At 37.1% G+C, this 14,926-nt stretch overlaps 1 protein-coding gene across 1 annotated transcript; it reads right to left on the bottom strand.

Annotated features, from left to right (window-relative positions):
- Window positions 1–2,492: 2,492 nt before the first annotated feature.
- On the bottom strand, window positions 2,493–14,600 carry CCDC196 (coiled-coil domain containing 196). Its single transcript, XM_045822940.1, has 12 exons — window positions 14,551–14,600; window positions 14,294–14,446; window positions 12,946–13,042; window positions 12,217–12,267; window positions 10,467–10,544; window positions 10,182–10,265; window positions 9,590–9,649; window positions 9,087–9,205; window positions 6,381–6,387; window positions 4,845–4,860; window positions 2,794–2,839; window positions 2,493–2,613 (listed from the first exon to the last, which is right to left on the bottom strand). The coding sequence occupies exons 1-12, from the start codon at window positions 14,598–14,600 to the stop codon at window positions 2,493–2,495; spliced, it is 882 nt and encodes a 293-aa protein (XP_045678896.1).
- Window positions 14,601–14,926: the final 326 nt, after the last annotated feature.

Here is a 14,926-nt window from a genome sequence, read left to right as displayed (position 1 = left end):
TGAAGATGGTAAATGACTCATTTTTCAAGATGTTATAGTCTCTGCTAGCAAGTAAACTAGCTTATTTCATGCCTTAGTTAATGAATAATTAGCAATAACAGATAATTGCAATATAGTTCAAAAGATAAGGAATAAAGGTAAGGTACTCATCAAAACCCATTGAAGGAGTTAAAAAAACAACAACAGATAATTTTGAACATTCAAATGGTGATCTTTTAATATGATTTTTAAATTGGGAATCTAAGCCCCTAAGATTAAATGATTTGTTCAAGGTAGTCAGTGGTACAGTCAGATTTTATATTCCTAATTTTTGTTCTCATTTCTCTGTCTAATCCAGTTGACTTGAAAAATCAGGACTGCTAACTTTCTTAAAACAGAATGTGTATTACACTCTCAGCTAACTCAGTTGGTAGAACATGAAACTAATAATCTCAGGGCTGCAGGGCCTGTTATTTTTGTGGTCAAGGGAGGCAAAATATGAGTTAGATTGGCTGTGGTAATCAGAGTAATTGTTAACAGCCCCCATTAACTGTAGAACTTTGGATATTCTTTCAACATACCTCAACTCCAGTTTCCTCTTCTGTAAAGAAACTTCATGCTTATTTCAAGTCCCTTCTAAAGTCCAAATTTCACGATTTTGTATTAATTTTTCTAGTCCAAAAGTACATTAAGAAAATGCACTTTAAAATACACCTTTAAAATTTAAATTGACTTTGGGAGAAAGAAGATTTTTAATTGTGGCTTGCTTTGCTCATTAGTAGAATTTAAAAGGGATTTCTATAGGTTACAAAGTGTTTTGTAACACATCAACTTTCCCCATGTTGACATGAGATAGAAATTTAGTGACACCTATGCAGAATAAATAAAAAATCTGAAGGTCTCAGGGACTACAATATGATCCAGTATTGGTAGATTGACATAAGACAGGGTGTCAAGAAACCTGGGACTTTGCAATTAACTTTCTGTGGCATTAAGCAATGTCTGAGCCTTTGTCAAATCTCAGGCACTGTTTTAGGTGATCAAAATGAAAAGATGGCCCTGACCTATGTGGCTCACTTGGTTGGGCGTCATCCTGCAAAGTGAAAGGTCATGGGCTTGATGATTTGAATCCTGGTCAGGGCACACACCTGGAATGCGAATTTGGTCCCTTTGTGTGTGTTGGGGGGGGGGGGGGGGGGGGCCGATGGGAGGCAACCAATTGATGTTTCTTTCGCATCAGTGTTTTTCTCCCTCTCTGTCTCCCTCCCTTCCCTCTCTCTAAAAATAAACAAATTAAGTATTTTTGAAAAAATGAAAAGAACAAGACAGTCCTGGGCTTCAAAGAGCTTACCATTTGATGAGGGAGATAACTGGGTAAACAAATAATTACAATATAGTTCATTAAGTACTGTGATAGAAGTCAGAGAGCCTAGGACAGTGATTCTCAAACCTGGCTGCGTTTAAGAATTTCCCAGGGAGCTTTTTAAAAATGTAGATGTTCTCGCCCTGTTCCTCAGAGATCATGATTTAAATGATCTGGAGCCCAATAAATTGGTATTCTTAAAAGCTCCTAAGCAGATTCTAATACACAACTTGGATTGGGAATTACTGGGATAAAAGATGGGCACCAAACTCAACCCTTAGGATAAACAGGCAGTGGTCAAGCAGACAAGGAAAGAAGAATCTTTCAGGCAGAGGAACAGCTTTGTGAGTAGGCATGGAGATAATAGTACTCATAATGCATCAAGGGAACTGCAAATAGTTCTGCAAAGTTCAATGTAGGATATACGGGGAAGGAGAATCTGGTGAAAGATGAGCCTGGGGACATAGGTAGAAGGCAAATTGTTATTATATGGTCTGTGAATGAGTTTGGACTTTACACTAAAATCAGTGGGAAGTGACATGATCTCATTTCTTTTTCAGAAAAGGTACACTTAGTGGTGCCGTGAAAGATGGATTAGAGGGACTGGAAGCAGGGAAACCAATTAAGAGGCTGTAGTAACCTAGGCAGGAAAGAGGGCCTGAACTAAAGCAGCAGTACCAGGAGGATAGAAGATATTCAAGGAATAGATAACTAGGAGGCGGAATCAACTGAGCGCTAGGATGTGGTTGGTGAGAGGGTAAGAGGAGCCTAGTGAGTATGATTTTCCTTATTTTGTGCCTACTTGTTTTCATTTTTCAGTGATGGATTTGCCCAGAATTAAACATTTCAGAGATGAAGATGAGCAGTTTTTTATGGTCTTAATATACAATGTGGTTTGAATCTTGCCATTTCAAAATAAAAAGCTATCAAAATAATCAGAGGCTGTTTTACAATCCATACAGGACTAAATTCCTAAAGTGCTTACAGATGAGCATCTAACTGGCATTTCCACCCATTTTGGTGGGGAGCGAGAGGGGAAACAGTACTAAAACAAAGGTTTGAGAGATTTTAATGAGCACAAATGGCTATGCCTAGTCCTTAAATCTGTTGTCCAAGCAAATGGAGTGAAAGCCTTCAGTCCTTCAGAGATTCATTCATCTGGCAGTGACCTCAGAAAAAAGAGCCTGCCTCCTACATCATCAAACTGACTTCCTTTAATTCTTTGTTGTTCTGTATAGGTCTTTGATCCCAGGATTTTCTGAAGCAGGAAAGAAAAAAAAGAAGAAAAAAAATACAGCTATAACATCAAGTGCCCTGGCACTTACTTTGCAAATCCCTTAAAAAGATTAAATTAGAATGTATACTAACAAATGCATTCCAAAAATCTATGACTTTTCAAGACTTTAAAGTGATTTTGAAAATGAGAGTAGTTCTCACCACATTAGATTAATTTTTTTCCCGTAGTTCCTCTGCCCACAGTTGTAGTGCCCATAGTACCTGAAGGGAAACATTAGGAAAATTAGAGCTTTCTTTAAGAACAAACAAACCAAAAAACTAGTTTTATTTTGGGTTGCAAGGCTATTAAGCCTCATCACAGTATTATATCATCATGTGACCGTAGGACTGACTCTTTTATTACCATTAATATGGATTTCCTAACTGTTGTCTAAGAAAAATAACTTTATCAAATAGTATTTAAAGTTGGAGTGATGAACCTTTTTCTGTTGTTGAGAGCTCATGTCCCACAGGAAAAAAAATCATTGAATATTACATGCAAACAATTTTATTTGAGAAGCTACAAAATGTAGTTCTAGTACAAATTTTATGTGAAGAAATGTGATGTTAATTCACACATACACATATATATTCACACCCTCCAATAATGCAGATATGTATTTCACAAAAGTGGCCAACTGTAGACAGTGAAGAACAAACCAAAGATAAAGGTACGAGTGGGGAGGAGAAAGAGGAGGCAGAGAGAATAACAGACACGGGCTGGGATAGGACAGGAGAAGGGAGGCGATAAAAGGGGGAGGGAAAAAAAGAGGAGACAGGGAAAAGTATAGGGAGCTAAATAGGCTCTGTGATCAATCTGTCCAAGGTTAGTGTTGCCAGACTAAAATATAGGACACCTAGTTGAATCTGGATTTCAATAAACACCAAGTAACTTTTAATATGTCTGTCTCATGCAATATTTGGGACATAGTTATACTAAAATTTATAGTTTATCTAAAATTCAATTTTAACTGGACATCCACTGTCTATTTGCTAAACATGATAACCCTATCCCAGACATCCTGCTGCTCTCCTGAGTGTGTGATGCAAAAGAGTTTTGAATCTATTATCACTCATTGAAATAATTATAATGTTAATAATATTAATAAAGGTACAGTTTACTTTTTAAAAAATTGTTAAAATTTATATTTTTGAAAGAGAACCTTTATTATCCCCCTGGAATTCTGTGGGGTTTCATCTGAAGCGAAAGAATGGCCAAGTTTAGAAATTAACTTCATAATCTGCTAATGCCATAAACTTAACTTGGACATCAAGTTGCCTCAAAGCTTAAAAAATTCTGTGTTTGAGAACAATGCTATTTATCAAGGACCCAGTTTTAAGTTAGCCATGGGTTTTCACCACTGCCTTTCAGCATTTTAGCTTGACACTGCTATTTTCCTTTCAACAGCACCTGCTGGAGTGCATTTCAGCCATCAGGAAGAGTAATACTAAAGTGAAGTAAAGGTTAAAGCTGGGAAAAATGACTTGCTTTCAGAACAGAGGAAGTTATAGAATAAATAAGGTCTCAAGAGTATCATTTCCCACCTCACTGGACTTTCATCTGAATTTATAAATATAGCAAAATATTCATATCCAACCTTCAGCTTCTGAAAAGAGCTCAAGTAAATGCTAAGAGTTTGAGGAGGGTTAGAGGAGAAAAAATCAAGGCTGTCAGAATCAAATGTCTTATCACCACTTCTATTATTACTAAAGATAAACCTCTTCTTTATACACCAGCATGAATGATGGGGAATTCAGCTGAATTTAAAGATTACTTCGTGTTCTTGAAGACAGGTGACTGCCAAAGACGACAAACTGTTCTCTCAACTCTGCTGAAGCCAGGGAAGGACTGCCATACACTGTGGTTCAGATTGTAATTTTACCCTGGTGGGGCAGTAAATCCCTTCAAATGTGACCCATTTCTGGGAAGACTAAAAGGAAAGACTTTACCCTCTGTATAAAAATGTTTTTCTCCTCTCTAAGACTAGGTGATGCAGTATGCTAAACAGATAAGCCTGCAAAGGTAATATTGTAACCTGGTCCTCAAGGGAATTTGCAAGTAGTGTTTGCTTGAAGTATAACAAAGTCAGTATTATTAACACAGAATTTTATTTTGCCAGCCAAATAGGTCACACCCCTGAGACGCAGCCAACCAGCACACAGGACAGTTGATGTGGAAGTAGGGTTTCTCTCTTCTTGGAAATGCCTAGAACAGAAGGGTCAGTACCTTGATTTTCTGGGAGCTGTGTCCAAAATTACAATTCACCTTCCCTTAAGACAGATTGTGAAATTCAATTCTTTTGAAACTAGAAGAGAAGAAACCTTATCCAGGAACACTATTAAGCACTGAATACTCAACCTTCAAAAATTTACCACCTCTTGTACAATTGCCTGATTTTTTAAACTCAGTGTCCCAAACCCAATCGGGATTGTGGAAGAAGTGGGCAGTGACTGTTTTTTGGAATGGAGGGAGTCCAGTAATAGGTAAGGATTGTGAAGCCAAATACCAAAGTTTAATATGGTCTACTCAAGGCTGCCAGTAACAGACATCAGTGCCACAGAGCATGGCACAAAACATCAATAGGTGTGTATGTGTGTGTGTGTGTGTTTTCATTTGATATATAAATGTAGCACATTTTGTCCTAAACAGAAGGCCAGTCTCTCCCAACAGTATTTCCTGAATTACCAGGATTTGTGGACTAGACAGCTGGACGAGATTGGTGCCACCTACTGGGCTGTGTGCACAATTACATATCTGTCAAGATCTACTGGAACCGTTTTATTACTGAACAAATCTTAGCACGTATGGTTCTTCATTTGGAAATTTATACATTAAACAAGTGATAAGTTTCAGTTCAAGCCATAGCCTGTAGAAGTGGAGGAGTTGTGAGAAATCACATACTTTAATACTGCCATTTTATAGCATATTCTAGGAGATGAGCTTTGGCTATGGAGTCAGAAGCCTAACTTCTCTGTACTTGTTTCTTGTTCTATAACTACCCATTGGAGTCATTGTGAGGGTTAAACAAAACCTTATGTTTTCAACATGCTCTATAATATGTTGTGGTTGTTTTATATTAAAAGATGAAACTAAATGGCTTGCCCAAGTTATTTAACTGGTTAACTAGCCTCAGAGTAAGACCTTCAAGTCATATATATGACTCAACCTAGTGCTTTTCACATTAAATTACTATTTCATAAAATTTGATGGTGAGATGATTTAGGTGGCAACTGAGATAAATCTACAATAGGAGGTGCTAGATGCATTAAATACTATAAATCACAGTGGGAAAATTATTCCCTTTTCACTTCTCTCAAACTTCATGTCATCGAGGAGAAAGTTTCAATTTGTTACTGGATTTCTTTAAAACTTTCTACATCTTGCTAATTTCATTTCTTAATTAAGATAAAACATACCTCAGGCTTCAAAATCTTGTTTGAATATTAAAATTTTGTTTTCTGTGTACTTACTATTAAGTTAACTTTCTACTATTAATAACTACACTGGAATTTCATTTAAAGTAGTAATATATACATATTATTTTCAGGTAATGCACTTAAGAAATTAAAAAAGCTAATCTAAACAGAAATATTGAATAATGAAATCTAAGGGACACAAAAGTTGGGAAACACTGAGCACCAACAAACTACCTCCTGTTGTATCACTGTCAGTAATAATCTTAACATAAAGAAAACTGATGTTTCTTTTGTTTATTTTTAAATAATCAAACACTAGGTTATTAATAGGTCAATATAACCAAACTCTAAGACTTAGATTTGAGACCCACTTAGGCTCAGATAAACCTAAAGATTTTGTGTATGTGTGTAGTAGAAAATGAAACTATAGCAGCACAATTTATAATAGCTAAGTGCTGGAAGCAACCTAGATGTCCATCAGTAAATGAATGGATCAAAAAACTATGGTACATTTACACAATGGAATTCTATGCAGCAGAAAGAAAGAAGGAGCTCCTACCCTTCACAACAGCATGGATGGAGCTGGAAAGCATTATGCTAAGCGAAATAAGCCAGGCAGTCAAAGACAAATACCATATGATCTCACTTTTAACAGGAACCTAAACAACAAAACAAAGAAACAGGCAAAATACAGTCAAAGACACTGAAATAGAGGACAGGCTGACAGTGACCAGAGGAGAGAGAAGAGGGAATTTCAGGGGAGAATGGGAAGGGTTTACAGGAACAAATTTAGAGGACACATGGACAAAAACTAGGGGAGGTGGTAATGGGAGGGAACTGGGGAGGGATGGGTGGGCGGGCTGGAATGGGAGTAAAAGGCAGAAAACTGCTTGAACAATGATTAAAATAAAAAATAATAAAATAATAAAAAATAAAAAAAGAAAGTAAAAAAAAAAAAAGAAAAGAAAATGAAACTGGCCTATAACCCATGCTCAATGAATGCACAATCAATAAAACACAGGAGCAGTGCATCACTCATCCTTGGGGCTATGATAATTTGCAGTAACTAAACAGTCTGGTGCCCTATCAGTTCTCCAGAAGCATAGAGAAGAACAAAGAGAAAAAAGGATGTTGATCTGTACTAGTTCAAAGTTCAAAGACTCAAAGTTTTAAAAGCAAGACAAAAAAATCTGAGATGATCAAATTGAATGGAATCATTCATTCATTGCTAATTTTGGCTTGATTGAACCTGAAATTAAAAGGATTTTTGGTCCCTTATGCCGTAGATCCCTCAAGATCACCCTCAACTAATTTTAAATGAAATTGTCTTCCTCATAACCCTTATTTCCTCTATCATTTTCATTTGTATCTCAATGACTTCTGGCTGTATTCCAGGTTCTTACTAGAGAAGAAAACCTCAAAATTTCTGTACCCAATTCTTATCAAAACAATAGTTAAATGAAAAATATGAATGGAACACTGCCTGAAGGATAGGTAGTCCATCCAGTCTTCTAGATTTTCTAAATTTTACTTATGGATCAAGTCAGACCAACAGAGTGCTATGTACCTGGACCAAATCATCTTGAACTGATTCATCATTTTTTTAAAATTTTGAATTAATAATTTCTTATCAGGTAGTGCCAAGTAACTGATAAGAAATAGCCTAGGAAATTTATATTCTGAATTCATTTTAGAAATATTGTTGCGGACACTAGCTATTATAGGAGACTTCTGGCCAAAATGGAGATGTAGGTAGATATACTATGTCTTCTCACACAACCAAAAGAAGGACAACAACAAATTTAAAAACAAAAAACAATCAGAACTAACAGAAATTCAAACTGTATAGAAGTCTGACAACCAAGGAATTAAAGAAGAAATATTCATTCAAACTGGTAGGAAGGGCGGAGACAGGCAGCCTGGTGGAGAGGACTCAAGGCAAGGCAGTTGCTCGAGGACTAGAGTGGGAAGGTGGCGGCTGGCAGACCAGGCTGACCCACATTTGCTTGTGGACACTAGCTATTATAATGCACAGAGAGTGTCTTGTCCCCGTGATAGGGAGCTAGAAAGAAATTTCCCTCTGGTCTCAGTACCAATAAAAGCTATGGTTCTCCTGACCAATTGGTGATGTTTCTTAACATCAAAATTCAGTTTCTTTTTTGGGAAAATCTAGAACTAAGTTTGAAGCCTGCCTCTACCAACTATGTAGTACTTGCATTATACATTTTCATGTATTTACCTGTCTTCAAATTATTTTCCTTTTGCATTGATGTATTCACCTATTTATGTAATCCTATGTGCTATGTGTTATTTTGTAAACTGTTCAAGTCCTATATGGAATATGATCGAGAAAAAATTAGAGATACACATTACTGATACTGATAAAAAAAAACCATTGTCATGTCTTAGCAATGATTTTTCATTCTATGTTTCTTCTTTAAAAGACAGCATTCAGATCTGTAGATCCCTGAAAACTTAAGAACTTTCTTCTGTTCCTCGGCAACTATTCCTTTATTCTCTTCTTTACGGCAAACTATATGATTTCCTGCAGTGGTGCCATAAATTCTTTGGGGGAAAACACTGAAACTCCCAGGGGAATATCTGGACTGGTGAAACTCACAACCATTGTCAGATGTCTATCTCCTTGGCCTTCTGTCCTGAAGTAGCAGAGTCTATGCCAATAAGATTCATGAAATCAAACTACTTTACTTCCTGGGAGAGGGGAAGGGTGGGGAGGAAACTAATATTTTATCAAGTGCCAACTATGTATCAACTGTATATGTTAAGTGCATAATGTATTACTTAGTTATTATAAAAGAAAATTCATCTCCTCCAGAGGAATCTTTACCTTTGTATGAGAGCTTCTGAGTAATAATAATGATGATAGTGATAACATGTATTATAACACTATTAACATTTAACTTACTATGTGCCAGATATTGTGTTCATCACTTTACATGTAATGGAATCTCTAAAGTAAAACAAAACAAAACCTCCAACTGCATACCTTTAAAACTGTACCTACCTCCTTGGAATCCAAGAAGATTAAAACAATGCCTGCTTTGGCTCAAAATTCGGCTGTAAGTACAGTGATAATATCAGGTCATTGGCCTTCTGGTAGTTCTTCCAAGCTTCAATTCTGAGCTCAATCACTTTTCCATTAAAGTCATTCTACAAGAGAACATTTTTCAAAACTACTCACATATTATTATTGGCTTCTCTAAAACCACTGTCACCTGAATCCTTTTTACTCAGAAGTTTAAAAATGATCCCATCATACTTAGTTTTTAAAAATTGGGAAGGAAGTATTGTGATTTTTCCCCCATTTCAAAGAGGACAAAATCAAGACCATAGGAAAAAGTGCTATTTACCCCCAAGTTACTCATGGTGAAGCTGGAGACAGTTCTCTCTAGCCATCTCCCCATGTTAAGATTTCTTTTAGCAGAACAATTGGTAATTGAGATGAAGGGATTGGGCTTAATTCATGAAACAAAAAGCCTTTATATTGTATGAATGAAATTGTAACCCACGTCTAACCTGGGAAGACTTTAATACCTGAAGGTTGTTGGCTTGTTCCTGATACCTGATCCATTCTATTTTCTTCCGTTGCTTTTCCTGGTGGAAGAAAGAGCCTCTGGGTGACAAAGTAAAATGAGATCAATAATCAGTTTTCTCAATATGCTGCAAAAACTTTATAGTAAAATTATGGTGTCATAGATTCACTAACAAATTGTTTTCAACTGCACAGTCCTATTAATTGGCCTCACCTTCACAATCCACTCTCCAAAAGTTAAAATTTAAATAAATAGGATCATTTTCTATGGATGAGTTGGCTGAGAGAAGATTACATACAAGCATAATACCTCGAAATAAATGTTCAAAAACAAATTAACAAGTGTTTTGATGTCACAGAGCTATTGCGAAGTTGTCATTGTTGGCACAGCTTCTCTCACTTTGCCCTAGCTAACACGACTTCCCAGAAACTGCAGTGTCACTTTGACTCAAATATAATATCACAAGGGAATCAGATCTATAAATGTTTGCATCAGTTCAGGAGCACACTATAGTTTAGGCATATTACTGATACATTAAAGATATCAAATCTGTCAGCTCTAAAAGCCAATGCCATTCAGAAAGTTCATATTACCTTTCTTATCTCCTTCGCTTTCTCTGTATATGATGCCTCCGATTCATTCTCGGTCTTCCTAGGCAATGAGGAGGTTTGAGGAGCCTAGGATGGAAAAAGAGAGCTAAAGGAATAGGAGGTCCCAGGAAACAAGTGCAATGCCTTAGCAGACAGTCAATCCAATATATCCTAAAGGCCCAAATCCTGCCTATCTGCCTATCCAAAATAGCCGTGACTGTCAACAGGCTGTTTCCAGTTTTGTGGCATCAACAGTCTTTAAATTCTAATACCATGAACTCTACTTGCCTTTTCATCCTGCAGGTTTGCTTTGTTTTTCATCTGTGGTGTTTTTTGTTGATCACTCAGTTCTTCTGTGTTGAATGTCTGTAGAGAGACATTTTGGCAAAGCTTTAAATTAGCAGGAATTAGTAAGGGAAGTGGAAAGCCAATATGGGTCAAGGCTTTTGGTTCCTGTCAGTCAGCAACCGCTCAGGGCCCAACATGAAAAGTGAACTAGTAAAGGCAGTTCAGAATAGAGCAAACTCTTCCATTTGGTCCCTTGAATTTACCTTATCATAATAATAACTACTAACTGAACCCTTATTATATATCAATCGCTGCTATAAGCCATTTACTTACTCTACTACATTACAAACATTCTCCTTTAATCTTTACAAGACTATTTTATTTCCATTTTACAGATGAGAAATCTGAGACTTAGAGAGGTTAAGTCACTTGTTTGGGGGCACAAAGCTAGGAAAGCACAAAGCTGGAATTCGAACCAGATTTCTCAGACTCCAGCGCCTATGTTCTTAAGCACTAGGCATACTGTGCTTTCTCCATTTCTCCCTGTATACAAATATGTGTAGGGAAAGTCAATCACAAGCTAAGTCATATGGCCATCCCTTATAAAAAGTCTTTTGGGAGCTGTGGAAAAGCTGGATTTTGATAGAGGATTTGTGCTGGCACGTTTCCTGTCACAAAGACTCAGGAAGTCGGGGACTAAAACTTCTGACACTCCATAGAACTGATTTGTAGCTGCCACTGAGAACTAGGAGCAGATCTCAGTATGAGATGCAAGGCTTGATGGTATCCTGATTATTTGTGGAAAGGTGAGATAAAAAAAAAGCAGTCAGAAATCATATGACACTCCTGTTTTTATCACAAGACACAACCTGCTCATCTGGTCTCATAGCCTGAAAAAGCATGCATACAAAGTACTTAGTCCACAAGTGATTTCTACCCCTGCCTGGTTTTCCAGCAAAAGGCTGTGTTATTGTTATCTTAAATAATTATTGCAAAATTATAGGAGAATTTGAATTAGGTATTCATTCACTCACTTACTCATTCATTCAGTTTACATTTATTGATTGTGTACTGTGTTCCAAGCATTGTACTATATGCTAGGGATTCAGAGATGGATAATGCAATCAAGATACTGGAGCTGCTATTCCGGGGGGTGGCGGCAGGCAGGTAGACAAAAAACAAGTAAACTAACAACAATAAAGTAAAATAAAATAATAATGTTATATTATAAAAAGTGCTATGGAGGACATGAACGGAGTTGTATAGTAGAAAGAAGGGGGCAGGCATTGCCCTATTTTTGATAGGGTAAACAAAGAGGGTCTCCCTGAGCAGGTGACATTTAATCAGTGACCTGAAGGATGAGAATGAACCAACCCTAAGAGAATACCATCATAGGCCAGGGATAAAGCAAGAACAAAAGCCTTGAGATAGAAAAAGCCTTGGCATATTTGAGAAACCACAAGGAGGCCAGCGTGGAAGGGCAGGACTTCTGTGAGAGGAGACTAGAGAGGTAAGCAAGAGCCAGATTATGCCACAATAAGGAGCATCTGTAAAGCGTTTTCATAAGAAGAACGATATGATTTGATTGTTTTAAAAATATCACTTTGGCTGCTGTGCAAAGAATGAATTGGAATGAGGCATGAGTGTAAGTGGGGACATGAAAAAAATGAGGACAAGGACCAGAGGAAAGGGAAGTTTTTTGCATTGTAGTCTGTACGACAATACTTTCAAGAGATCCCTAGAGGCACACCTTGTTCCATAGCATCTCCATTTCCTTCCGGAGCATCTTGTTTTTCCTTTCCTGTTGGGGGGTGGGGAGGCAATCAAACAAACAGAAATGTGTTTGTCCGTCATTAAAGTGAAATTGGAAGAAATTTTTAAGTAATAGGGGAAGAGGGGTACAGGGACATATTCAATCACAGAAGAAAGCAATAAATAAGCCTAGCCCAGGAACCTAAGAGATGAGATGAGAGGAACCTTGATGATGATGACAACAATAAAAAAATAACAATTTTGAATAACTTTAATTGTGATTATGGTATGGTATCAATAGAAATGAGTTCCTCGCACATACTATTTAAAATATTCTTATCACGTGGCAATTTCTCTGGAGCTAAGGCTACTAATTTCTAGTTTTTCAGCTCTTTCACATTGTTGATTTTTAAAAATCTTATAAGACTCTTTCAGAGTATACTATTTATTTTATTTTGGTAGGTATTTTCTATTCCCCCTGAAATGTGAAGGGTTAATATGCTTGTTTTCATTACCTACTAGATGAAAAGTTTTTTAAAAAGTTAAACCCAGCATGGTATCTGACTTCCTTTGGATCATCCTGGACTTTGTAAATCAAGGAGATATAAGTGTTGAAGCATAGGATACTAGAGATGAGCACTATGTCTTTCCTTCCACATCTGACAACAGCAATGGAACTGATCTCTGTTCAGGAGGCCATTCCCTGAAGTGCCCATCAACCTCTTACCAGATTCTGCTTCATCTCCTCTGCTTCCTTAATGAGCTCCATGACTGAGGATTCTTCACTCCCCTTCCCTGACATGATCTGCCTCATGATCTGCAGACTAGAAGGAAGAGAGAGGTAATAACACTTCCTGAAGAGTAATATTAATATTTTGCAACCAGTCAGAAAGTACTCTACTATGGAAGTGAGATGGGTGCTGAAGTCACAGGAATTATGAAAATCCATCTGGATATAGCAGGTCTTTGTAGGTTGGCTCCATTCCTAATTGCCTTAGCTATGTGCTCTATAATGAATTCTGTGTTCTATAATGCTCAAAACGTAGGTCTTCAACAGCCAGTGAAACTCCTCTCCACCCTGTCCAAAGAATGTTTTGGTGTATGACTTTTGGGGTTTCAAGGGGCAGATTTGCCCCTGTGAAGAAGGAATTCAGTCAAAGAACATGTTGTCTTCAGGATAAATCCCAGAATTACTCCCTACCTTGTAACTGTCCATCTCCCCCGCCTTCCTTTTCCACATAAAGACATTTGACTTAGTTGGGGAAACAACTTAAATCCTTATGGTAGCCCCCAGAGAGTGAAGCTATCAAGAAGTTTATAACAAAATCTGAATCAATAGCAAGTCTTGGACTGTGAGAGAAGACATCTTTTAATGGCATTAGTAATGTTTATATTCATTGCCCTATTTTCTCTCCAATTACAAGTAGAGAAGCAAGACTTTGTGTTCTGTTGCCCTGAGAGAAGTCTGAATTTCTGGATTTGCTTGACCACAACTTTCTGTCTGGTATTTGTTTTCCAAAAATCTGAGCTTCCTGAGATGCTTATGATAAGGGTAGAGAATGAAGGTAGAATTAAGGTAAGATTGCCCGAGACTAGAAAGGAAACAGAGAGTTGGTGGATGCCAAGAACATGAGTATCTAAGTGAAGTGTTAAGACCTCAGCTGCCTACTATGCTGCTTAGAGAAGCCAGACTCCAGGCTCAGAAAAGATTGCCATTCCACTGCTTGGCATGGGAAGAGCAGAGCCATCTATTCTAAAGTGATTCCACAAACATGAATAAGGAGCTATCAGTGTGGCCATGATAAGCTGAAGATATTAAAGCCTCTTATCTGTTTCTTGAGTAGATACCCTATTAAAAAAGAGCAATAACTGTAACCCTGTGAGATGAAGGCTGAGTCATATTTAATTTTACTAAAAGAAAATAAAGGATTCCTTGCCATTCTGATTTTATGAGTACAAATTTTATAGCTGGATGTCTAAACCTTTTTTAAAAATGTAAATAAACATTGCTAATCCTATGGATTTAAGTTCTCCAGGCTTTCTCCCTTTAGGATTCTTCCATAGGGAACCATTACCTTCTTTGTTTTTCCTCCAAGTTTGACATTAACTTCTGGAATAAGAGGTTGTTCTTATTTTCAAGAGGTTTTTGCATCTCTAGCAGTTCCAGCTTTCTTAGTTTTAAGTCCTCATTCAATTCCTTCAAGTAGTTGTAATCTATTTTGGAATTTCTGTGGGAAGAGACACCATAACATCTGCCTTTAGTCTGGGTCAATAGAGACCCTCTTTTGCTTCCTGGATAATTACTACTTAGTATCTTCTGTCAAAGACTCACCTTGTTTTGGAGGGCAAGTGAGAACCTGGAGAGCTTGAACTACTTGTCATCTTGAGGGGAAATGTCTACTTTTAAGATAAAGAGGTCTTCTTGAAAATATGTGCCTTTTGGTTCCATTCAGTTGTCATCATTTTTGTGCTGATGTTCTTGAAACTCCTGTTGCATTGGACTGATTTTTAACTGCGGCTTGAGGTCACAATGGCCCTACAACCATAGAATCATCAGGTCTTTCAAGTAACTCCAACATTAGTGACAGTTTATTGACTAAAAATACTGGTAATTGCATCTGGCATGTTCTCAGCTTTAACCAATGCCAAAAATTTTATTCTGAAATCTTTGATTGAATAGTATAGAATCACAAAATATCTATATTATA

This window comes from Phyllostomus hastatus, unplaced genomic scaffold (genome assembly GCF_019186645.2).
Source record: "Phyllostomus hastatus isolate PE091 unplaced genomic scaffold, TTU_PhHast_1.1 phas_scaffold_501, whole genome shotgun sequence".
Taxonomy (NCBI): domain Eukaryota; kingdom Metazoa; phylum Chordata; class Mammalia; order Chiroptera; family Phyllostomidae; genus Phyllostomus; species Phyllostomus hastatus.
Note: the sequence above shows the minus strand (reverse complement) of the source record. Positions and strands in the feature narration are given on the sequence as shown.